At 36.3% G+C, this 27,050-nt stretch overlaps 1 protein-coding gene across 3 annotated transcripts; it reads right to left on the bottom strand.

The window, feature by feature from the left end:
- Nucleotides 1–607: 607 nt before the first annotated feature.
- Nucleotides 608–26,660, bottom strand: RASSF9 (Ras association domain family member 9). 3 transcript variants are annotated; one of them, XM_064655528.1, is made up of 2 exons: nucleotides 26,304–26,660; nucleotides 608–4,240 (listed from the first exon to the last, which is right to left on the bottom strand). In XM_064655528.1, exons 1-2 carry the CDS (start codon nucleotides 26,348–26,350, stop codon nucleotides 2,965–2,967), a joined length of 1,323 nt encoding a protein of 440 aa, XP_064511598.1. In that variant the 5' UTR covers nucleotides 26,351–26,660; the 3' UTR covers nucleotides 608–2,964. The 3 variants fall into 3 exon arrangements, with proteins under 3 accessions (XP_064511598.1, XP_064511599.1, XP_064511600.1); XM_064655529.1 differs by lacking the exon at nucleotides 26,304–26,660 and adding an exon at nucleotides 25,944–26,194; XM_064655530.1 differs by lacking the exon at nucleotides 26,304–26,660 and adding an exon at nucleotides 25,696–25,927.
- Between the last annotated feature and the right edge of the window lie 390 nt (nucleotides 26,661–27,050).

Below are 27,050 nucleotides of genomic sequence, written 5' to 3'. Positions count from 1 at the left end.
CCCCAAAGAAGCTGTGGATGCCCCGTTCCTGGAAGTGTTCAAGGCCAAGTTGGATGGGTCTTCGTGCAACCTGGTGTAGTGAAAGGTGTCTCTGCCCATGGTAGGGGGTGGAACAAGATGATCTTTAAGGCCCCTTCCAACTCAAATAATTTTATGATTCTATGAAATAACTACCTTTCTGATTTTCCTTTCACTTTACATTGACATTTCCCATTTCACTCCCTGGTTAGAATTTGCCTCTCCTCTTATGCAAGACTTACATGTAACATAGTCTATAAAAATTTTATAAAATGAAACAAAATTTGAAGATCAAAAGTCAACTGGCTTAATGGAATTATAGGAAATTATTCAAAGTTTTTGATTGTGTATTTCCTTATGAGACCTTAAAAGAAAAATAAAATATATATAGCTAGGACAGAGGAGGAAGTAAGGAGCATAAATGCCCATTATTCTAAAACCAGGTTGAACAAGTACATGGAAACTGTCGAGGCAGATAGACAGCAAAGAGTGCATACAGTCTTTGTAATCATCTCATACATTCATCTAAATTCTGAAAGAAAAGTTTGAGATTTCAAAGTATAAATTTCAAATAAATGCTTCAAAACACTGGATTTTTAATATTCTTTTATTTTTTAAGAAATACTCTCTCCCAATCTATTTTTCCTATTTTCTTCTTAAAACACAGTGATATTCTTAAGATCTACATGTTGCAAGGGAGGTTCTTATGAGTGAAATAAATCTGGTAGAGTATGAGTGGAAATTAGTTCCCCCATGGGTCTTGTTCTAGTCTGCACAGCTGTGAATATTATTCTGTTTCAATTCTCTATCCTCTAAGTATTTAGATATAAAAAAATGACTCAGTAGAAATACCTGTTAACTAAACTAACAAGAACTCATAGAATACGTTAGCCTACTCTCAGCATTCAGAGCTCTGTGCTTACTACTTGTCAGAGTGATACCACAGAGGTCAAAAGATGCAGAGTTGCGTTAATAAATTATTACAAAGACAAGATAATATATTTGATACACGTGTTTCCATCAGGAGCTGATGAGTCTAAGTATTACACACTATTATTGAAGCATTAAAATACCATTGTATGACAAAAATACAACACAAAATATATTAAGGCGACTAGCACACTTTGTTGGAACAAAACCTATTTATAATATCCAGGAATAAAAAAAAACAAAACAAACAAACAAACCTCCCAAAAAAACAAAAACCAAGCCACAGCAGCAACAACAAAAAAGAAAAATTTCCTTTTTAGAAATTTTTTTCTTTTCTTCTTTTTGTTTTGTTTTTCTGCATCAAATATGTGCTAATCAGCAGTCCTAGCGCTTTGGTCATTTTAGAAAACAGACGGTTGACAGACATTTAAGAGAATAAAATTACAGAAGGAGAAAGCAGTGTATTTGAAAGTATTTTACATTTATACCTTCTAAGTACTGTCCATTTGTTTACTTTGTAGGCTGTTGATTCCAGGATCTATCTGAATTTTGCAGCTGAACTTTTTTTAAAAACACTGCAATTATTTCTCCATTCAATTCTTTTAATCAGAAGCATTAAACAGATTGATCTGCAAAACACAAACATGGCAACCCAGAAATTATGCGTGTATTCTCTATTAGCAGAGTCCCTAGCTCAGAGTTAGATATCTTGTTTGGCAACTGAGGAGAACATCTCAGTTCTACAGCTTTGTTTCGTATTTACAGCAATGTGCTGGAGAAGGATTTGGGATCAACTACTATATCTTAAATGAAATCATTTAACTTAATCACATAGTTGTAAAAGTCTCATGTTTTGCATTCTCTCTTTTTTTTTTTTTTAATTTTACCTGGGGTCCAATATTTAATTAGCTATATAAAGTGGACAGTTTTACCTGTATCCCAAAATCCTCACTGAGGAAGTAGGATTTACAGGTTTCTGCTCCAAGACATGAGATGGGATTTGACAACCTACTTGCTACGTGAAAATAGTAACTAAGTGGCTATCGGTAAAGTGTTTAGCCAGAGACAAAAATGTCTTGTTCCTGCCTGTCACTTCTGCTACGCTTTTTTTGGTAGTCATTTTTAGAGGAGGCTTAAGACACTGGATCCAACCATTGAGATAGTCAGGAGAAAGCCTTGCTTTTTTCCTAACCCCTGGGGTTAAGCATGAGTTTGGGATTTGAGCATCTCGCACAAGCAGGACATAAGCAGTTCTGACATCCTGCTGGCAGAAACTATGTGGACTTAAAAATCACTGGGGCAACTACAGGGTAACAGTTGATAAGTAGGGGGTTTAAGAATCTTAAAAGCAGGTAAGTGCCACTGAAAGAGAATCAAAATTCAAAGCCTATGTGTGTAAGGTAATTTTTAAAATGGGACTCAGGAGTTTTTGAAAATATCCTGATGAAACTAAATTTAAAAAAAAAACATAAATACAATTATATTTCTTTTGTCCTACAATATCATAAAAACTATTTTTTAACAGATTACATGCTCAATTATATATTCCTTTACAGCAGCTTCATGGCAGGGAAACTCCTGAATAAAGCTAATGTAACAGAGCAGAAAATAAAACTCTGTGTCTAGTTTGCTCTAATCTCTACTTCATGTTCCTAAAAAGTTAGAGAGGTGCAGGAGTGGACCCAAAGATCAAAGGATATCAAATCTCCAAATTTTTGGGCCAAGACAGTCAGAATGCTCCTGTTTCACTAATTATCAATATTACAAGATCTAAGCAGTCTGTCTTGATGTAGCAAAGCCAACAACTTTGCACCTATCAGCAGTTAACCCATGATACTGCACATGATTTTCAGCACAAGTATACTATTAAGGACATAAATAGACACTGTTTACTTTGCTAAAGCGGTGCCACAGTTTTAACATCTTGAAGAGCATAACTTTTAAGACAAAAAGATTTACTAATCCTTATAAATATCCTCAAAATATGACCTTTCATAAATGCATGACTGTTTTCAACTATGTTGACAACAGTACCATGTCCCCTGAGGTTATTTCAGAGTCCTGACTGTGTGTAGAGCTTATTCCAGTATCAGAGTCTGTATCATTTATGTCCAGATTAGTCACTCTATGAACAAAGTCAGGAACAGCAGTGCTGTTACTGGAGATGCCACTGCCCTTGGATGGCTCTTCATTTGATTGAAGCCTAGTTTCAACGTTGTCTTTAACATGTAGTAAATTAAATTCTTCAGTAAGAAGTTCGTATTCTTTTTCCTTCTTTTGAAGCAGTGAGTCCCTGTATGTAAGTTCTTTCTGAATGCAGCTCAGGTATGAGTTGATTCTTAGACCATCTTTCATACTTTTTTCCAGCTCATATTTTACACTTTCTAAACTTGAGTTTTCCAATTCAGCATTAGCAGCTACTTCTGTGTGAACATCATCTACATTTTTTTCCGTGCATATACCTTGTACCTCTTTTTCAATTTCAGCGCACAGGTTCTCTATTAATTGTTTGTGATGTTTCAATCTCTCTTCAACCTGTAAAATGCCCTCACTTTTGCTCAAATACTCATGCATTTCTTTTTGATCATCTGGCCTACTCCTTTGCTGCTCAGCCTCAGTTGGATTGATCATTAAGTAGGAGTCCTGCACGTAATTTTCTCCGTCATTGGCCACACGATCTAGATGGAATTTCGCTTCACATTTTTCAATTTCCATATCTAGTTCCTTCATTCTAAGGACTTGTTGATGAATGGTATGATCTTGAGAAATTATCAGATGAATTAGTGTCTCCATATTGTCTCTCTCTTGCTGAACACTGTCCTGTTTAAGCTTGGCCAGTTTCCGGAAAGTCTTCCTCACAATTTTCTTTTGCTTGTCTATTGGCAACATCTTCATGTAATTTGCTGGACTGAGGTCCCACTGTTTTTCTACATTTTGTATTACCTTGGCTTCAGCTGTCTTCCACAATGGAAACGAGAGGAAGGCATCTGACTTTACCAACACAAAATGCAAATTAGACTGCTCTTCCCCCCAGGCCTTCCAAAGTCTCAGAATCTTTGTCAAGGGAGGCAGTACTCGCTCCGAGCCTCTCCATTTTTCTATGATGCAATAATCACTAGGTTTTCCAAAAAGGACCTTTTTCTCTCCAAATGTTGTCTGATGTTCCTCAAGCAGTGCTTGAATCACTTCTGAGCAAGTTGTGCGCTTTGTCAGGCCACATACAATCTTCTCCTCCTGGCAAACCCAAACCACAATCTCTCTTTCATTTGAAGCCATGTCCTTGCTGGCAGACCTGGAGAACAAGAAGACATCAAGTATAAATTACATATCAATGGCACAGAATAATTACTATAATTCCAATATGACATCAGATTGAAAAATTTGTGTATTATTGTACAAGATAATATACTTGTTTAAATTCCATGAAGAAATATCTTTGGATTACGTAACAGCTTTAATCAGCCACTGCTTTAATATTACTACTAAGTCAGCTGGCAATCTCACACAAAATGGCAATCTCACACAAAATGTCTTTTATCAAACTTAGTTTTTGTTCATATAGTAAGTGTGTATTAACAATCAGTGATAAAGTTTGGCAATCTGTATTACATATCCAGACTGTCCTGGGACAACACAACTTCCTCATTACATAGACACTGCACAAACATTTCTAAGCTCTTAATATCACCAAGGCTTCTGAGGAGAAGAATGCACTGAACACAGATGGACTGAGGAAAGCTGACTGAACACCATCAAAGTTAAAAGAATTTGACAATAAGATAAATCTATAGTTCTTTTGCCACACACAGACCCACACAAGCGTAAACACCATTGTTTTCCAGTGTTATTTTTCACTAACAAGCCTCAAGAAATTTGTTGCTTTTCCTGAAGTACCAAATCGCATGAATTCCAATGAGCTGTGAAAGAATACCAACTGCAAGAGAACACATATATGGATCTGTATTTTTTAATGTTTGAAATTATACAAAAATGCAAGAAAAGCAAAAAAGTTTATTTATTTATTTGTTTGTTTATGAATTGCAATGAAAGTGCTATTTAACTGATATCTCCTTACACTAAGATACTTAAGGTGTCTGATATCCCTTTATGGCTACTGTAACTGTCTAATCAGTACAATCAGTAGTGCCTAGAGAGCAATTCAGCTGACCAAAGGTAGAAATTCACTTTACAGCTAATTCTTCAGTTCATCCCCATCTGAGTGCTCCTGAATTGCTATGGGCCTATGTTGGCAAAGTTGCCAGGATATTCATGTCCTCAAGACTCCACATGCATAATTTACTGCTTGTCCAAACCTGATAATTTGACCTCTTTTATCATAAAATGATAAAACACTAAATTCCCTGAGGAAAAATGCCTTTCTTTGGATTTTCTGGTATCTCTTGCAGTTAGTTTGAATGAATGAGATTTAACCCAGTCTGACAGAGAAAACTTGCAAATGAAAATAACTATTCAGACAATATTCAAAGTGCTCAATACAACATTTGCTTCTATCTGGCGCTACTTATTCGGACACCTTTTCTAGTCTTCTGAAATGTAGGAGGAATGGAGTTTTATTTGGCTTGATTATGGTTATACCCTATGATTATTAAAGCAATACAACTTGTTTCTTTTTCTTAATTATTACACAACATGACAGACACACTGCAGTCTAATAAATTGAAGTACGACTGACTCAACTCTAGGTGCCACTCTGACCAGGAGGCAATAATCCTCAAAAGACAGGAGAGTGCAAATGAATACTAATAAAACTGACAAGAGTGAGCTTATTAGTATCATCGCAGAGGAGAGGTCTGTCCAACTACGTTGCTTCAGGTCTTGGAACATCCTCTGTAAAATCTGTGTTTTGGTAGATTACTCTGAGTAATGACATAATTTTCCCACTTCAATAGCTCCCCCTTACAGACCAGCATTTTACAGCAATTATTTTTTGAAGCTGGTGCTCAGAAGATTAATAATGTTTTCATAGACTGCTTCTCAAAATAAGAAAGTATTTGTCACAGACATAGAAAATGGCAAAGTGACACAAAGAAAGAGTAATATTCAAGTTTAAATGGGAGAGAGGAAATAAAAGATGATACTAGATTAAATGGCATTACTGTTAAGTATGTCACATGCTAAAAAGTTAACATCTGTAAGTGCTTTTAGATTTGAAAAAAACAGGATGCTATAGAATTTTTTCTGTTGACAGATCAGGAGTTAAGTGAAACGAAGGTAAACAGCAAATTGCCACATGAGTCAACTGTGACTATAAAATAACCAAGGGTTGTTTTTTTTTCACCACAGATATGAGAAGAAATACTCGATTAGGAACTCTGAGGCAGTAAATTCAGTGTTTGCTCTTCCTGGTTTCTTTTGTAATCAAGAAATATATTTCAAGGAATGAGTATTATCTCCTCTGGCATTCTTCCAAGTGTATCTTATGCAATTTGTTTTCACATTGAAACTCTTCCTATTAATTTTTTTTTTATTCTTGTTTTTGGTTGATTGCCATATTTTTTCCTGGTCAATATTTTCAGTATGTAACAGATTATGTGAATTAAGAAGCTTACAGTCTCTTCTTCTCCTGGTTCCTTTAAAGTTTTCTTATGAAAACGGTTTCTCTCTGTGATATTATTAAAACTACAGATAAAATCTGAAAATCCCTAGACACCTTATCTTTATTGTACTGATAAATACTTCTGCTGTACCCATTTTTATACAAAATTCCCACAGAGTTCAGCAGAAGTAAAGCAAAATTCTGATGGCAACCCACTGTTTATTGTAAAGCAATCTCTACAGGATCCCTGAAACTACATAGGTGTAAAATAACATCTTTAAATTACTGTTTTCAGTCCTCTTTTAGACATTTATCACCCCCTGTTATTTTTTCAGTTATGATGCACCTGTCTACACAGAATTTACATTAATATTTTTGGGAAGGATTGTTCTTTGTTTTGTCTATAGCACATAACTAGTAGTAGCACTGCAAAATATTATAATGTATGCACATACACGTACACAAAGAACTAAAGTAGCTTAAACATGAAAATATATACTTATAAATATATATGTATGTATGTAATGTATGTAATCTATACCTTTAATTATATTGTCACCTTTTATGGAAAAGGGGAGAAGAAATTAAAAAGAAATTCTGAACATCTCTGTAGTTCTTGGGTCAAAACAAAACTGTAAAGTACAAATTCTTTCATTTTCTTTCCTATGTGTTTGTTACAACATATGTTATCTTAAATTTTATTGACGTCTCACTAAAATTTTGATCTTTCTTTTTAATCAAAAAGATTTAGCAAATAATTCATAATCTTACATTTCCATCACATTCTAATATCTTCTAAAATATCAAAAGTGGTTTATTGTTTTCTTCCACTAAAAAATGGTAAACTGATGCACTTTACTATGGACATTATAAGTAAAATTTATTCTATAATTCTTTTATCATAGTTAATTTAGATAGTTCCAAACAAAAATGAACCATTATTGTGTCAGTCAGAAAAGAACAATTATTAAAGACTTGCTTTCAGGATGCAGGAAGATGTTAGTACAAGGAGACATCTGTTAAGCTCTACTTTCCTTATAGAAAGTGAAGCACAGATTCTCCATATACAAAGAGGAATTCATCTCACTTAGACATGTGAAAATTAAAATTTCTCTATAAATTCACCATCAGAAGTTCCTCTTTGTCAAGAGAAGAGAGTGGACCACCAAGGAGAAATTACCGTTGCCTAGACCATCTATGATAATTGGAATGAATTCTCAAATTAAGCTATTTCTCTCTTTCTTTAACTATAAGAGACCTATGTGGCCACCTTCAATTAAATAGGTCATTTTCAGGTAGCTGAATTCAAGTGAGATTAATCCAATCAGATTATAGTTTATTGTCTGAGAGAAATGTAACAAGAAAGGTTACAGCAGCAGTAGATTTAGTAATGATAACTAAAAGATAACATATTACAACTTCTTAGCTTAGTTTAGACCTTGACTGTTCCATTAATTGTTGAATTTATTACTGTAATTTATGAAGAAATCCATTAATTCATTCCAATACTAAGGAAGATATCTTGAATAAATGTTGATAATTGACAATAATTTTTTTTCCAAAATGCAATATTATAAATTATAATCTTCAGCAACAGGATCTTCTTTTAAACAGTGATTTTAAGGGAGAGGCAAGCTTCTCATGTTTATAGGTTGCTTGCCTTCCATGGCCTGCAATTTTGTAAAGGACATAAAAGAACCACCATTTTTAATAGTGTATCAGTTAATGAGTGTGTAACAGTGAAAGCGTTTTTCCAGTTTAAATGGTTCGTTTTCCCAAAAAACACAACAGCAACTTTCTCAAAAGTAGCTAAGCAACTAATTTTTTTTTTTTTCAACAATGCATTGCTGCTGCTGTAAACAGGCTTTGAAGCTTTCAGTTATGGCTTGAATTCTGTTTCTTTGAATTGATCACTGAAATGTTCTACTTATCCATCTATGATTTTAAGGTCTTTATGATAACAACAACATGAAAGTCTATCTCTTTTTGCAAAGTCAATTGTTTCTTAGGAATAGATGGGAATTTAAACTTAAGAATGGTCAAAAGTACTTTTCCAACCTTTTTGTTTGCTTGGTTTGTCTGCTAGTTTCATGCCTGTTACTCCTTACTTCTCTTAAAGATGACCCAAAAAAACATTCTAATCATGTTATAGACCTCACACAGTCTTAATTATGTCAGCATAAACTGATTGTTGCCTGTCAGATATACACTTTGTTAATTTATTCTTCAGGCCCGGGGGAAGGTAATACATTCCAGCAACATATAGACAAAACAAAAACATGTATTTACATTGCACAAAGTCAAAATATTAGATAGCTTAAATGCTGGAAGCAGTGCTTTTGATATTCACTGACTTAAAGGTATGTCTGGAACAAAAATATACATATCAAACACATAATTCTTTGCCTTCCTAAAAATGTTAACATTCTTCTTAAATATGTAATATATAGTTTTATAACCAATCATGCTAATCAAATAAAGAGTTCCCCCTACTTTGTAGAATTTCGTCTTCATGTCTACAGGATGCTTCTTTTCCCTTACTAATTTCTGCATTCTGTTGGGACGAGGTCACTTGCATGTCGTACTGTTAGCAACTCAATGCAGTGTTTCTGAACACTAAAAGAAAATCTTCTCTCTCTTCACTGTAATAAATTCTTCCTAGACTTTCACAAAACAAAATGGAACTCCTTTTTCAACATTACTGTATTTCTTGACATACCCTCCCCAAAGAAAAATCAAACTGAGTAACTAAAAAATACCTAAGTAGTTGTTAGAAATTTCACAACCAGGACATTTTTGTGAACCCCTTGCTAGTTTAAAACTTTACTAATTTACTAATGTACTAATCATGAACAGCTGAACCAATTTTATGTCAACATGAGCAACCAACTAAAAGTTTTTGTGTTAGGAAAGGGATTCAAACCTGAGATTATGTTCACGATCAAAAATTTTACTAGCTGTCTCCTCTCAGTCATTTAAATAATTTATATGGAATAAAAAAATCAGTAGGTGAAAACAGGAGGCACACCAAGCAGTACACTAACCTTTTCCTTGAAAATGTGTACAACTGTTAATAATTTATAAATTTGCCATCAAAGGGATCATGTTGGAAAGCCATTTGTGTAAAATCTCTCAGTAATTTTCCCCTCAATTTATTGGGAAAATCACATTTTATTCTATGACAGCTTAAACCTTCTCAATAGCACATACAGTTTAATCTACAGCAGATCAGATGATAATTGTGTTTTATAACTGACTGGCTGATGTGATGGGGTCCTCAGCTGACCAGAGTATGTAGGTATGCTGCTGTCCTGACCTCCCCAAGGTAAGACCAAAGTAATTCTTAACTTCTAATAAGCAAACTCCTACATTATGTCAAGATGCCACCCAGAACAATTCACCTTCTTCAGTGGAGAAACCAAAAGCCAAAAAGGCTTTAAGAGACAATCCTCCTGATGCCTACTGCGTCCTTGCAGTGAAGCCCTTGCCTAGAAGTATAGGGCCTGCCATTTCAGGGCTTTCCTAGAGTCTACTAAGAAATATGAAACTTTTAGGGAAATCCAGGCAGGTAGCTCCTTGAGTCTCTTGTGTCTCTGAGTGCTCTCTAACTTCTTTTTCAAGCTGTACACTGCCACCTCCTTGGGAAGAGGTTCTAAACCTCATGTCCTACCTGCCACATTGCACAGTGGGTAAAAATCTTCCAGCCAAGCCACTTGCTCTCCTCTGAAAATGGTATGACACAATGGCATATAACACCCTGGGAAAACAAGAGACACTAAACATTTAATTATCTAGTGTTTTCAAGGGGCTGGTTTTGAGCATGCTGCTGGGGCACATGAATATGCCTATTTGGATTTTGGCAAGTATGTGTCTGTGCTATGATCTCTTTGTTCAACATCCACAGATGTTTCTTCCATGTGTAAGGTCCTAGAGAGCACTTGTCTTGGTTTTATGCAGTTGCTAAAAACCTTGCTAAAAATCTCTGTGCTGAGATTAATAATCTCTGTTATCTCTCAGAGCTGAGCTGGGCTGAGCTGAGTCATATTAAAAATATGACTATCTATAAAAATAATTTTTTTTATATATTTCCTTGCTGGAAAGAAGAAGCCAATATTACAGGAATACCTACTTGGCACAAACAACCTACATTTGTAGCATAGATCACATGCTGCATGTCATTTGAGAGCTTTCGATACCAGTGACATTTACATATCAGGGTGTATAAGAGCTAATTAGTTTATCAGTCATAGAATCATAGAATATCTCAAGTTGAAAGGGACCCATAAGGATCACTGAGTCCAGCTCCCTGCTTCTCACAGGACTACCCCATCCAGAAGCTCCTTGAGCTTTGACAGGCTTGAGGCTGTGACAGCTTCCCTGGGGAGCCTGTTCCAGTACCCAACCCCACTCACAGTGAAGGACCTTTTCCGAACGTTCAATCATTTGTGGGAAGGATGTGGGAATGCAGTTTCCACCAGATCTCTGACCTAATATGAAGTCAATAACCTGATATGGAGTCAAAACATAGCAAATACATGCATCATCTCATTCCATTTAGAAATTATAATATTATATTGCTTTTATTGTTTCTTTTTCAAAATCTCAGGATGTTACTATACATATATAAACATATATGAAACAATAGATGATCATTATGAAAAAAAAGATCAAAACATATTTTGTATCTGTGCGATTTTTATCTGTGAAATTTGTGAAAAAGTAAAGCTATTGGTGCCATGTGTTGCAGCTCTTGCTTGGAAGAAACTCTAATTTAATTTGATCCACACAGATTTTGGATTGTGAGTTTAAACATTAAAGCTATAGAGAATACAGAGCCCATATGAAAGCTAAGGTCAGAAGTATTTCAACCTTTCAGGAATAAATGAATCACATTAAAAGTTCATACTAAGTTTATTCAGACTATCCACATTTAATCCACCTTTTTTCTCAACTTTCTGTCACCTTCTGTAAAGCTTTTCAAAAAGCAATAAAGGCCAAATCTTATACTCAGTATGCCTCCTGCCTAAGTAGATTACACGCTTCTGAGTTTCCTAAGGGCAGCAAGGAGGAAGTAGCTACTCTCTCACTACGCAATGAAGCTGGAATTATTCCAAAACTTTAGGAATTCAAGTTAGCCTGTTAACTAACTGCATTCCCATTCCCCTTCACCTGTCCCTAAAAACAGTATTAATGTAGGCACAGTTAATGTCCACATAGAAATTCCATACATGACATGTCAGAAACTTGGTTCTTATTCCCTTCTGCATCACACAAAAGTCAGGGCAACAACTAGCTGAAAAGAATAATGACAAGGCAGAACTACTACTTTAAGTATAAGAATAAAAACCCTCAGTATAGTCCCAATAGTAGTAGTCCTAATATTGTAGGAAGACTTGGAAAGAACGCAACAGAACTTCTGAAAACAATTATTTCAAAAGGAATAACTTAAATTTCTCTCTACCATCTGTTTCTATACCCATTTAATGTTGCTCTATAATAAAACTTCCTCCTTTACAGAAATGTATATAGTCATTTACTAAAAATAAAGGAAAATTAGGCATCTTGTGAGTCACGTGATATTTTTCAAACATATATATATACACATTTTGGGTGCTCTAATTGAAATATTTCAGATATATGAAAAAAGAAACAATTTAAACAAAATCTATTTTTACAACTAGCTATTTACAATACATTTTTCCTAGTATAAGTTTATGTTCATTTTGCTTTTTCTTTTTAAAAGCATAAATTTTTGACTCAACAAGATACCCATACTGTCAGGAAGCTCTTATGAGGAATTTTAAAGCAACAAGTGTTGCAAATATGTCCTATATCAATTAAAATTTATGTACTTAAAACTGTGAGTAGTTCTTTAGTCTATTCTGCAGAGAAATGCCATCACTTTAGTTAGCTACTGTACAAAACTGCATATATTATAATTCAGCAGTGATCTATAGTTGAAATTTCTCTTCACGTAATCACTTTATACTATAGTGGTGTTCTATGACAAATGTCAGTGAAATAATTTTAAATTGCAATGAGATAGTATTATTTTGTCATAGAATAAAATACATGAAAAGCGTGACAGTTTAAAGAAAATAATTTTGATAAGTATTTTATTGCAAATAACTTTTTCACACCAGAGTTTCTGCTGACTTGAAATGTCAGACTTTGGTAAAAATCCCATGGGAAATCATATGCTTCATTCTAATCAGTGTACTGCTTAGAAGCAGGTGCCTGAAAAGGGATCATTATTTAAGAAAAATAAAAAGGGGAAAAAGCTCTGACAGTACTTAAAACAGATAAAAAAGAAATTAAAGTAGTCAACAAAAAAGACCAACAAAGACTGACAGTAATAATTCTATCATCTGTTATGTGGATAGGTACTTCATGGAGTTTGTACTTCATAGAAAATAAGTCAATAAATTGTAACTGAGGATATTTCAATAACAGAAAGACAGAAATAAGAGATACTGTAAAAGGAATTATACACCTTGCTCACTAGATGAGAGTGATAGTTATGGTAGATTATCCTGAACACTCCCCTTAGCTCCATTTAATGACAGGACTCTGTGTCATTGCTACAGTGGACAATATTGTTTTACAAAATCCCATTTGCAAGGTCAGAGTGCAGATTTTCAGCAAAGGTGACCAAATTTCTACTAAGTCCTTTCCTTCACCTATTAGCTCTGCCATATACCACGTTCATGCTTCCAATCACTTAACCTACAGGCAAGTGGAAAGGCTGCAGTGGAGACTGCATCTGCCCCTGTCCTTTCCTCCTGTCATACCTCTGAAATTTTCCTCTACTCCTAAGGTTATACGTTCTCTATAAATAACATCTATGCTTTAAATCTGCCTTCCTGTCAGACAAATCATCATTTCTCCATATTCAAAGTCACAAGGTTGGTAAGTGGATGTTAGTCAAAAAAACGTTTGGAGTTCCAGCAAGCATGCTATGTACACAAAATGCCATAGCAGGTAACATGTTCTTTGTATCAGGTGTGTATTGGTGGTGGCCTGACACAGTGGAGGTTAGAACAGAGGAGAACTAGCTGTCCACCAAAATATTTTCCAATATGAGTTACAATAACATTAACAATTTACTTTACTGGGAAAACATGTTTTGATATGTATATTGCAACTACTAGTGAGGAAGCAGCTGTTATACAGGGATGGAAGATGCAGGAAAAACTTCAGAGCCAAAACAAACACTGACATATTCAGTGATAGTAATTCTTTAGATCATATTAGGGGGAATGGGAAGATGGGCATTTTCAAATTCCTGTGTTAATAAGCAGCATGCAATGTTTAGGAATATCAATACAGGAAATGCTACATCTTGATTTTGGGCTGTGGATGGTTCTGAACAAATAGTGAACAAATGAAAATGTCACTGGTACTTCTTACCTACCACAAGAATTTTGCTACATTGCAAAAATACAATTCTATATATTGTTCCTGTGTCTACTTAAGCACCTATGCATATTTAAGCACTATGCAAGCTTTATGGAACTCCTATTAATAATGTACAAAATGTGTCTAAAATTCCATCACTTTCAATAATACAGAGGAAGCAGAATCATTTATAGATCATTTGGAACATAGACTTCAAAATGATAGAGTTACTATTACAGCTAGTAGAAATTTGGGTTATCTAATTTCTCCCATTAGAATTTTTATAACTGCTTTTCAGAAGCACCCTGGTTGTTTATGAGCTTTTGAGATCAAAGAAGTGAGGGGAATTCCAAGCACTGGGAGTATGAGGGTTTTTTTGTTGTTGTTCCATGAAATTCAGTTCGGCTTTTGTTGAAAGGCAAATGTATGCTACTTCCCTGCTCTGGGTTTGTTGACATTTTGCCCAGTGAAGAAATAAACACAAAGCATTCTGAGGGTGGGTCTGGGCTTCCAAAACATGAAAAAAGCACACTATACGTAAACTGGTGATAATAAGGTAAGTTGAATAAAGGAAGAAGATACAAACAAGGAAATAATATTTCATGCCACTTTTCCAATACTCTCTAAGCTAAAGGCTGGGATGGTTATCTTCTTATGAACCATTATATGCTGTGCATGTTGTGTACCTCTTCTCTGCTCCTGGTAGCACCATGTGAGACAGATGCTAATCTCATTCACAATAAATAGAAAGAAAACTCCAGATGGATTTGGTTTCCCTTTGCCAGTCCTCAAGCTGAATTTAGGCTCAGAAAAGAATCTCTTCTTTCCCTTATAGTCTGTTCCTGATGGCTACCTACTGTAACTACTTCTGTAGCTGCTCTAGTAGAAGCCCGTGGCAAATTTCTGTTTGTACTTCATGAACATTGTAGGAATTAGTATTTTTATCTTCTGTATTTAAACACTCCAACACTCCTCAAACCTATCCCCAAAACAGACAAAATTATTTACAAAATAAATACCTTACCAAAGTGATTATCCTAAATACTGTTTTTACGCTAAATCTAGTCTTACAGGCTAGCAATATATATGACTTAAAATACCATGAAGTAATTTAGGCAATCTGGTGTCTAGTGGATATTCCCATCTCCTTGCTTGTGCCAGCTGTGTTAGTTCAACCAATGGGTTTCCAGTTTGATAAACTTGCAGTAAGCAAACCTAGAAAAACATTAAAAGAAAAACCCAAAACCAAACCAGCCCAGCCAACCAAAAAAAAAAAAAAAAAAAAAAAGAGAGAAGAGAAAAAAAATAAGGAAAATATTCAGTGTCAGGCAAGAAAAGGAGGCTTAGCACTGCCCTTTTTACAACACTACCCTGTTAGATCTGTCCAGCCACCTCACCAATCATCACCCTTTCTTAACTTTCTTGATTTTAATGATTTGTTAACACAGCTTTTTTGTATATCATAAAATCTAGTTTAAGTATCTCTTACAGTTTGCCAGAAGTGAGAGAAATACAGGATGGACTTTAATTTTCTTCTGTATGTATTGCAATAAATTTTGCAGGTGAACCACCTCACTCTGAAAATTATATTGTATGATCTTTGCCATTTCATTTACTTTCATTAAATCATTTTGAAGAATATCACCTCAAAAGGGGTTCTATCAAGACCTCATTTACAATCAATTATTTCTCTTTTTTTTTCTTCAAATTTCTCCCTCGAACTTTCTGAAAGATAATTCAGTGACAAATGTGTTCTATTACTTACAGTATTTGAAGAGCTGAAATGAAAAAAAGATGAGATGATGAAGTGGACTCATATAAATTTTCATTCTAAAGAGCTAAATTGAGTACTAGATACATAATTAAGCTAACAAGAAGAGTGGACATAATTTTTTTTTAAAAGAAACCTAAAGAATTTTTAGTGTCCATTGTCAGTATGAGAGATTTGTGCAGCTTATGCTTTCAAGTAATTTTCTAAAATTGCCTATCAATGAATGCTTCAATATGTAGTTAGTCAGACAGAGGCTGATAAGGTCTCTGAAATATAACCACATCTTCTCTGAAGAAGCTACTGAACAAATGAAATAAATTGTTAACCTTACCAACTGTGCTCTGTCCTAGCAATGGATATGCTAAGGAGGGCATAGGCGATTGCAAAACTAGCTCTAGACAGCTGAGCAATAGAGATAGGAAAGACAAAAAGGGATGATTCGCTGTCTGGAAGCAAGGTTAATGCTGGATCATAAAGACTACCAAGAGTAATGGGAAAATTATGAGAATAATGCCAAGAAGAAAGTGTAGACAAAAGAGATAGATACAGAGAATGGTGTCCAGTAGCACACTCACATAATTTTTAGCTGTGAGAAGAAGGAGGCTAGCTGCAGAGGAAAGACATTTCATGTGATTCACATAAAAAGCCATGTGAATCCCAAAGTATTTGAATGATGGTGACTTAAGTCCAAAATCTGTTCTATAACAGACATGATGGGTTCAGATAATGAGTTTCCATCTGGGGCCATCTGAAGAGGCTCATACCCATGTCAGTTGTCCATCACAACCCTCTCACTGGGGCTGAGCTACTTGTCTGACCTCCAATGAGTCATGATGAATTAGGCCATAAAGATAAAAGCCTTGTTAAACAAGATAACCCACTTAAATGTGATGGAACAGTTTAGGAAGAAACTGTTCAAAAATTTGATGCAGCTGAAAGGGTAGTAACCCATGGCATAAGATTTGTGATGAACAGAGAGAGCAGGTATGGGACAAAAACCTGCATTGGACACAGCTGAAGGTAAACATGGTTGGGTTACTGTGACCAAAGACCAAGGCAGACCCAAGAAATAATGGTGCTAGTTTTGTGAGATGCATCTACGGCAGGATAGTGATTATCCCAAGCAGGCTGTGACACCAGAAAGACACTGCAACCTACTTGTCATTAGTTCACAGAAAGTCAGGCTGAGTCAACATTCAAATTAACCTGATGTTTCTTTATTTCACATATCCAAATGTCTTTGCAGGTGGGGATCCTTTCAACATATGAGCAATTCATATGGCTTCATAGCTCAGGGAGGATAAAATGGTAGTTTACTTTTAACAAGGTACTTCATAAGCTGAATGGTTGCCCACAGTGACAGCTGAGTGAAGGCATGCTTCCCTCTGCCATGTGGACAACTCTGTCATGTTTGGAGAAATATACATATTTAGCTTTCTTCCATGACATATGCACATTCTGTTTGTGGCTTCTGACTTTTAAAGAAGTCTAATGTGTACTCAGTTTTGTAATATGTAAATGCATAGATATGTATTTTTTATTTATTTCCACATACTCGTGTAGAGAAAGAACTCCCTTTTACAAACCAGAGCTCAAAAATATTCAGACCAAAGCTATCCACTCATTTAAATTTCCACTCTGGCTAACTGAATTGATATCATAGAAATGTGCAAAGTGAGACATCCTTTGCTCAGCCCTTGTGCAAAACAGATTACAGGACACTGAATTAGCAAATAAGGAACACATAGTGAGTAACCACTTCTGTAAACTGTGGTTTATGTGACTTGCCCAAAATCAGGTAGGAATTTTGTGGCAGGGTTTGGGAACACATCCATGTTATTAGGATGGTTCTCCCTTAATCATACATTATCTACCTGTAATTCACCTCTACATTCATGACTCCCTTTCTAGTTTTTAAAATGAATGGTGCAAATGATGGTGCTCTACAAAGTCTGAGCATGCTCCATGAAAAGTGATTGGGTGGAGCTCATGTCATCTACCTTAAGCTATTTAAAATGGAGATGTGCAATCAGAGATAATTTTCTGACCTTCCTCTGTAATCAGTGGCATAAAGTAGGCTCCTCCAAAAGGGTGACTAATCACATACTGAAAGCCTGCCTAAGACTGAATGAATTGCCCTCCAGAAGTGTTTAGATGTATCCATTAACTACAAAGAGTACCTAGATGAGTAGATACCTAAATTTTCAGTGGATCAAGTTGAGTAAGATGGAGCTTGACATTTGTGTTTTCCTGTGTGCTTGAATCTTAGAAACAATACGAGTGTCAGGAGAAGTACTGTGACCATCCACAACTGTAGTTCCAAAAATAACTTAAATCTTTGTCTGATACCTGTAGTGACCTTCATGGGTAAACAAACATGATTAGTTATCTACCTAAACCTTAAAGTATCAGGAATCTGGGAAAGTGCAGTAAAGTCAATACCAATCTAAATTTTTCTTAGAAAACTGGATTTGTACAAAGCTTTTAATGAAAACAGCATTCTAACAACAAAGTGTCCCTGAGAGACACAGGCAATAATCAAGTTAAACAAGTATACTTAGTGCCTCAGCAATCAGTACAGAGGAAGTCTGTCATCAGGTAATATCCATATGAAACAGCAGTTCAGAACATCAGTTTACCAATTATGAAGCCAACCAAAACACAAGCAGCTGAACATCTGTGTAAGATCCTGTATTTATAAATGTCACTAAGCCACTCTTTGATCAGTGAGCAGAATCTGATAACTTCCTGTGGCAAATGAGATATACTTAAGGTCATGGAAACGGTATCCCAACTGTTGCTCTGAAAAATGTTGTAGCTTAAAAGGGCTTTCGCAGTGGAAACTACCCTCTGTAGAAATAATCCTTTTCAATTTGAAGGAGGTTGGGGAAAGCAAAGTAAGGTGTTCTACATGGATGATGGAATGTATTAACACAAAGCAAATTGCATGGTCAAGACCCAAGGGCAGACTCTCTTAAAAATTAGTAGTCTTCACTCAGCTACATTATTCCACTGAGGTCATACCTCCTTACAAGCTAAAGTAAGGTAAACATATTTGTACCTGACCAAAACAAAACTTGGTCTAATAGATTATTAAATTTTCATGAACCTGATTGTGTCCTTGAACATGATAATATTATTATTTTGCATATTTATTTTAAACTTTGATAATTTTGTATTATTAAAAGGAGGAAAAAATAAATATCTTCTGCTTTTCAACAGAGATGACTATATTTACTATTATGATGGGAAATTCATAATTCAGAACTCTTTACATCAATGAAAGAGAACAGATGGGGTGAAGCAACTTAATCAGATTAACAGTTTTGACCCCCAAAACTGAAAAATTATATTTATACTTATATATTTTATTCACAAGAAATACCTACCCTCTCTACCTTCCATCATTATTCTACATTTTACTAATGAATGTGAGGAAAAAACAACATATAAAAACAACTTCAACCCAGGAAAAGAGAGGCATATATCACTTCTAAGATTATTCTAAGAAATAAGCTGCTTCTAATGCTAATGCTCAAAAAATATACATCTAGCAACCATCCAAACTAAAAATTTAATGCTTCAAACTGACAGAGGCAAATATGTACTCCGGCAGACAGGAGTGAGAATGAAATAGGAAAAAATCTGTGAAAGAGAAACATAACTTTAAATAACGGGCATAAATAAAATGCACGAAAGATGTGCCAAACGTGCACTGGAATTTTTTTCTTTAAAGTTTTGTGTCTTTTATTAATTTCTACATGATATTAGAACTTGGCTTTCATAGCATTAAAAAAATAATTTCATGACAACTTTAATATCATTACCATCGAGAAATTTCCTTTCTGTTTTTTGGTTTCCGTAGCTTTCTTTTCTTATGTTCACTTCACAAAACCACCACAAAATCTATTAACATCCACATGGCATTTCTTTCTTTATTTCCTTTTCTAGTACATTACAACCTTCCTCACAAGTAATTTTTAACATTATGAAAAATTTTAGACTGATGAAAATTCCTCAGAGAATCATGTGAAATCAGACCTAAACAATCCACAATGTATTCTCATTTCCCTGCACGGTAGCTAGCTCTAGTGGACTGTACAACAATTAGAAATAAAGAGCTCACAGATTTTATTCATACCTCTCCCACTAACTGACTTTCATATTCTGCATTTCCACAAATTTTACACTGTCTAATCATGTCCTACGTATTTTCCTGAGGCATGTAAATATTAACACCAAATTACAGCTAAGGAAAACTAAACGAGATTATTGGTTGTCTGAGGTCATGAGCAAATTGGTATCGTTATCACTATTGCAACACCTGCGGTTTAAGTGCATTTCTGGATAGGTCAAAACAAGAAAAGGCAACTAGTGGTTCATTCTGGGGCTATTTGAGTCGAGTTACAGCAAGATGCTAAAAAGAATATTCTTTTGGACAAGGCTCTCTCAAAAATACAACTTCCAAAATCACTAACGAGCTCTTGACTTTTATATTTATGTGTTAAACATAAGCATGAGGAATTATTTATGAAAATTTGTCACTGCAAGAATTGTGCAAGCCCATGGAAAATTTACAGCCCCAGAAGGAAAAATTTCATCATCAGAATTTGTGTGAAAACTGTGCTGCATTCTAAGTATTTTTTTCTAATGGAACATGTAGATATAGAATAGTTCATAAAAACAAAGATCAGATGCAAACAGATCTGAGAGAAATTTTCAGAGAACTCTGCATAACATTATACTGAACTGTACTTGTTTAGTACCTACATTCTGTAGAGGATTGTTCTGGCTCTGCTACACAAAAAAATATTTGTAATTTATTTTCCAATTTGGTTGATCACTCTTTCTTTCCATTCATCCTGAAACCATTTGTCTCTTATTTGTTTTGCCCTACGTGATACCTGAGGAATTGCTAGTATGGAAGCACTGCAGAAGACAGAAAGTCAGCATCTTAAGAGTATCATAATACATGAGAGAAATAGTAGAAGTGACAATAATAGACCAGTAACCCATGCACATAACTATGTACCAGCATGTCCAACATTTATTTAGTTCTAGGCTTCACTTAATGTGTGGTCTTAAATACAATTTTTATACTGCATCATCCTTTCTGTCACTATTAATAAGGATTTATCAACATACTAAATATAGAAGCTGGATGAACTAATTAAAGCTTGTACAGCATATGTGATGTTAATGTTTTCAAATAATAATGTTTCAGACCATAGTTTTACATTGTTATTACTAATCATATAAAACAAACAAACCAAAAAGTTTTTCTGAGCATAGGTCAATCAGGAGGTACTACTCTGTGTTTATCACTGACTTTTATTAATAATAGAATTTTAAAAAATTCCCATCTCTGAAAACTTATTTCTCTCTATAAAATCATTACACATTTAGGAATGTGACTGAGTTTTTACTCTGCATATAAAATGCTAATTTTTCAGCAGTAAAATAGGAAATAGCCACTGACCAGCAAGATTTTTCCTCTTTTGAATTTTTTACTAAAAAAAAATGGGGGGTTGTGTCTGAAATGTATCTCTCAGCCTGACTTTACATTATATTAGTGTTTCAGATTAGCTTTAACTTAACCTAAGTCATGCTCTTTCCTTAGATGGTGTAGTATTACACACTTCTATTACTCATTTTATTTACTCCTTTGGAATGAAATTGCTGCCTGACCTCCCGGAATAGTAGATAATTAACTCTTTAGAAATAAAGTTAGTGTTTTGCTAGACGAAAAGCTCTTCCTGAAACTGAAGTGAACAAATATGTACAAAGATTATTAGAAAATGTATGCAACCATTTTGACCCCTGTGACAAAGCTGACAAGCCAGCCCAGAAAATAAATTTTGGTGTATGAAGTCTGGCTCAAAAAGGAAAAATTTCTTTGATAGTTCACTAATATGTCTCATACTCAAGAAAAATAAAAAATATGGAGAAGAATGTATTCTACCATTACCAAACAAGCACCATCTTTTTGATTTAAAAATTTAACACAGATAACACCACTGATTCTAAATAAGTTTTTATCTACCCCCTCCAACATACATACCAAATACGTGGTAGTCTTGTATCAAAAAGCACCTTTAGAGCTTCATATAGATTTTTATCCGTGTGTGCTCATCCAAGAGAAGTATTAGACATCTCACATGATCCCATGAGACTTACAGTGTGGGTCATGCACAGTTCATTCAGACAAGCAGTTGATATCCAAGAGCTTTACCAATCCAAACATCAATGCTGAGCATTTTCAGTTTTACTTCATCAAGGTTTAAAATGTACAGCAGCGTACTCAACTGTAGAGCAGTAGAGATGTTCAGAGTAATACTCAAATCACTGTGCTAACTAGATGTGATGAGAAACTACTGGAGGGAGGGAGGAAGGGAGGGATCATGGAAATGCTAGGTCAGTATCAGAGAGATGAAGTTGTTAATCTAATTCACTACCCTGCACAGTAATATAAAAACTGAGATAATCATTGAATGTGTCTCTCACTGGGGAGGGGCCTCTGACTGTCAGAACTGAAAGAACTCCCTCTATAACCATAAGATTGAATGGAGATATATGGTCTTTTTTTCTATCTCTGAACTAGAGATGAGCTGTTTAAAGAAAGGAAGAATTAAGAGTAGGCAAACTAAGCCTTTGCCTCCTATAGATAAACACTGCACTAACTGCCATTGCACTGAGTAAAAGTGGAAAATGGTGGAAAACAGTAAATAATAAAAGGTGGGGGGAAAAAATCAGGAAGGAAAAGGAAAACTAATAAATAAATTTAAATATTAATAGATTTGAAACAACTGTTTCATCACAAAAAATGTATATTGGATTCAGAATTGTTATATGTCAACAGAGCATACAAACAGTTGTGGTAAACATAGGGCCAACATGAAGTACACTGGCAAAAAATATTTCTCAGTGTGTTGTGCCTAACAGGACAACCCTACAGCATCACGGACAACTGTGTGAAGAAGATAGATTATCTGTATCTTCTGCTTCTCAGTGTGCTACTTCTCTGGCTACAACATGCACGGAACAGTAGAGCTTCAAGAAGTTTGACTACAGTTTATGTGTAAAACCCAAGGAAGTAGTCTTTATGAAAGAAATAACACTGAGGTCAGCTTTCTTGGTGTGAGATAGATCCAGATATCCTTGAAGTATTTAAATGAACCTAAAGACCCCTTTTCAAAAGGGATCAAATCTAGCACCCAAGGGCAGAGAAGTTCTAATCTTACAGAAAGTCAATGTGGCATAAATTCCTGTACTGCTTAGCAACTAGGAAATCCTATACAGTGTGAAACCCTGGTACATAGACACCGCAAGTATATATGCTCTGTATTTGTTTCTCATATTTGGATAGAGAGCTCTTTTGCTCCATGCAGAGCAATGTGTTAGAGTGCAAAGAAGTCAGTGCCTTTTCTCTTCCTCCACCTTCTGCTAAGCATTTCCTGCCATCACCACACTTCTGAAGTGTGATGTCAGCTGAGTATTCCTCTCACTCTCAAAGAATGGCATCTTTAAGAGATTTGCATAAAAATAAATCCCCTTGAGTCTACTCATGTTGCAGAGTCTTAGTCCTGCAGGAAACTCTTTTTTCCATTGTTGCCTTAGAGAGTACAGCCTGTCCCGCTTCGTACATTTCAGTTTGTAGGTGGGTGGGGCATCTTGGAAGTATAGTTCTCCTGGGGACACACTGACAAGCACAAACACACTCTGGGGACTATGCTACTTATAGCTGTTGAAAAAGATATCAAGACATCACTCACTGCCTTTCTGACCAAGAAATATATGTTGGAGCCACACTGCTAGCGGCTGTTCCCCTGAAATCAAACCAGGGCTTACCGTGATTGAGTAGCTACCTAGGCCTTGTGCTGTCTCTGCATGAGTGAGATTTCAGCAGCCCAAGAGAGTAATACTGACTGAAGATCTTTCAAATACTGGTAGTAGTTCAGCATGGGTTTTTTCTTCCTGATGGTTAATCTCAGTTTCTTTCTCTAAAAGCTGGTGACATCATAGGCAACATCCCTCACCTCTTGCTAGAATACCTCATAGACACAGACTCAGAGTAAACTCTTTGTTTAAACTCTGGGGTCTTAGGGGTAGGGACTGACAATTATGATCTGTATATGAAGAGCCTACTGTGAAACAGGGCCCTGATCTGGGACCTCTGGGCAATGCTGCAAGTCAAGCACTAATTATGGTGGTGTCATCTTGTTATCTGAGCAAATGACTGTAACGCCTTCATTTTCCTTCTGGCATTTCTTGCACTTACCTTTATTGCCTCAACTTAGCTTTATGTCCTCATGTAAACATAGATTTTACTCCCCATTTGCTTATCTTATAACTTTCAGGAGTTATATTTGCATGTAGAGAATGCTCATTAAAACATTCCAGAGAAAAAGGAAAAAAACTTAAGTTTCTCAGAAAGGTGGATGAGTGCTAGATCTAATGAAAAAAGCAGCAGTGGATTAAAGATCTACTTTTTTGGTCTCTCTTTAGAGGTAATTAAACTAATAAAAGGTAATGAGCCACAAGTTCCAACTCTCCAACTACTGCCCTAAACATAGTGAAGGACTTTAAGCTCACTTCTTTTCAAGGTTTCAGATGAGTTCACCAAGATACAATTATAATGAAAAAGAATTATTATGTATCTCTTCACTTATACTGCAAAACCGTTTTACTAAATGCATAAACAAAGTTAAATTCTCAAAATTCAATGTCAAAACTAACATTAAATATGCAGAAATTTAAATATCTGAACAGATAATAGCAACACATCTTAAGAATTATGTAGTTTGCTTTGTTCTTGACCTCCTCCCCCCACATTTCTGTGGTTGTACAGCCCCTTCTTATTGCCATAACTACTCTCTGCCATTAAAAGCATTAATTTATTTTTGGAGGTGGAAGGATGAAGTCAGAAGAAAATGCTAGATGTTCATAGTAATGATTCTTTTGGTATTTGAATTTCTATTACCTATTAGCTTTGGATTCTGAATTTCTTTTCCCAAGGAATAAAATGTCACATCAGCAAACATAGTGAGACTGATGAAATTAGTGTGAAGATATTATAAATATCCAACAGTTTCACGGTTAAACACAATGGAACTGTGCTTTGTGACATAATGTTCATTCAGATAAATGATGGTAGTAGCAAAACTTATATTTTAAGAGTAAAAAATTTACAGCTCTATGTAAAAGCAATTTCATAAAAAATTCATGTCCACCTTTCCAGCCCTTCTAAACAAAAAATGGCTACATGAGAAATACATCAAAGTTTTACTGTTTTCAGACCCATTAGCAAAACATGCTGTTTAATCTGTAACCTACAATATTAATAATTCTAAAATAGTACCCAATTTTTTAAACATTGACTGTTAGAATCTTTCTTATTTATATTCCATGTACTATGCTAAGTTAATATTTTCACACAATCCCAACAAATACAATCCCCTTCGAATAGTTTTCAGTATATCAAATGTGAAAATCAAAAGCCAAACCCAGAAAAGGGACATTTTTACAAGACTTTTTAAGAATTCAATTATATTCCCCCCGGAAGAGATTTTCCCTTGCATCCCTTTAAATACAAACTAAATTTCAGCGAAAAGCACCAGTCAAAATGGGAACAAGATTACAAGTGATTTTTGAGGCAATCTGTTTCTGTTCAGCTTTAGCTAGATGGGCTCGGCAATTGTACATCCTATAGGGTCCAAGCAGATTTACTCCACTCCAAGAATATTTATCTCAAATAATCTAGTACCATCCTAGCACCTAACATGATTACATAACCCTTTTTCTCCTTTTCACAGCCGGTGTGCGGGGCATGTAGAAGCATGCACAGCGTTAGGGGCAAAGTCCCCGTAAAGAAACTTGGCGGCAGCCGACCCAGGGACCGCAGCTGTCCACCTGAAGAATTTTCTAGGCAAAAAAACACATGCAGTACGAGTCCATCCCGGACTAAAGGCTAAACAAAAAAACCATGCTCCCTCCCCAGGCTGAGAGCTCGATGCTCTCCTACCTCCCAGGCTTACAGCCAGCGGACAGGATAAGGGACGGGGTTGATTCGAAGGGGTTGCCGGCTGCCGCTCTGCCTCCCAGGGGAACGTGGCTAAGGCGGGAGGCGAGGGGCCCGGAGCTCGGCCCTCCCGTGAGAAACTCAGGGAGTTTTGTCCCGGGACGGGTGAAGGGCTCCGGGTTCCCCCCGGCCGCCTCCGGGACGCGCACGTCGGGGTTGCAGCCTGTCCTCCCGGCCCCGGTGAGCCTCACCTTGTTAGCACGGGGGGCCGCCAATGTTCGCCTCGGTTTAGACGAGGCAGATTCGAAGTCCGGAAGAGCTACTTTCCGCTCATGGAAAATATTGACCAGCAACCAAAAGAGCCAGAGCTAAGAGGGGAATGACAGGTCCGGGGGAGGGGGGAAGGGAAGAGCCCCTTGCCCCTGCACACACCAGCCCCCTCCGCTCCGCTCCCCCCGGCCCGTCTCCGGTTCGCTCCTGAGCCCTGGAGTTCCAGCTGCAGGGAGCGGCATGGCCCGGATAACACATCCTGGACCCAGATCCAAACAAAAAGTATAAAAAAATTATCCCATATCGCTCACCCTTTTCCTCCACATACCCACGCATTTTACCTGGTTTTATGCCGGGTTTTTAATAAATTCCTTCCAAAAGGAGCCATGATCCCAGCGGCATAACATCAGCGATCCCCAAACAATTCGAGGGTGTTCCCTTCTCCCCTATTTTTTTCCCTGAGCGCCTTCCAGCTTGTTAATAGTCACCGAGCGTAGCGATGAGCTGGAAGTTGTGCAATTTACTGCTAACTTTGAACTCCAGCTTGTTGCTGCTGCTGCACCTTTGGAGTCCTGCCCAGCTGCGAACTTGAAGGAGGTGTTTAGGAGCAGGAAAAAGAAAGGGGAGGGGGAGAATACGCACTTGCTCCTGTGATGTGAAGTTATGCACAGAACTTGCTAAACTTTCAGCCTTGTCACCCTCAGGGCAGCAGGCGGCAAATTGGAAAGAAGGGGGTTTGCTGCGGTGTGGAACTCTGTAGAGACACACACACACACAAAAGTACTGACAACTTTCCCTGGGAGGCTCCAGCCACTTCAGGTCAAGTCGTTCAGCTTAAACACACGCGTTAATGAAGGGGAAGCAACAGTTGCCACACCAGTTCCCAGTGCATAATAACCTGCTTTTCACTACCTCGGTGCTTCTTTACAAGGTGTTGGACGAGTAAGGGGAAGATGAAGGGGAAAAGAGCTCTGTGGCCCCCTGCTCTCTGTGGATTTTTAAGTAAATGAGCCATTTGCATGAAAGCCTTTGCAGACTAAATCCACCTTCGAAAAAGTTTAAAGTGTGGCCTAGCAGAGGCAGCAACA

Source organism: Pseudopipra pipra, chromosome 5 (assembly GCF_036250125.1).
Source record: "Pseudopipra pipra isolate bDixPip1 chromosome 5, bDixPip1.hap1, whole genome shotgun sequence".
NCBI classification, from domain to species: Eukaryota; Metazoa; Chordata; class Aves; order Passeriformes; family Pipridae; genus Pseudopipra; species Pseudopipra pipra.
Note: the sequence above shows the minus strand (reverse complement) of the source record. Positions and strands in the feature narration are given on the sequence as shown.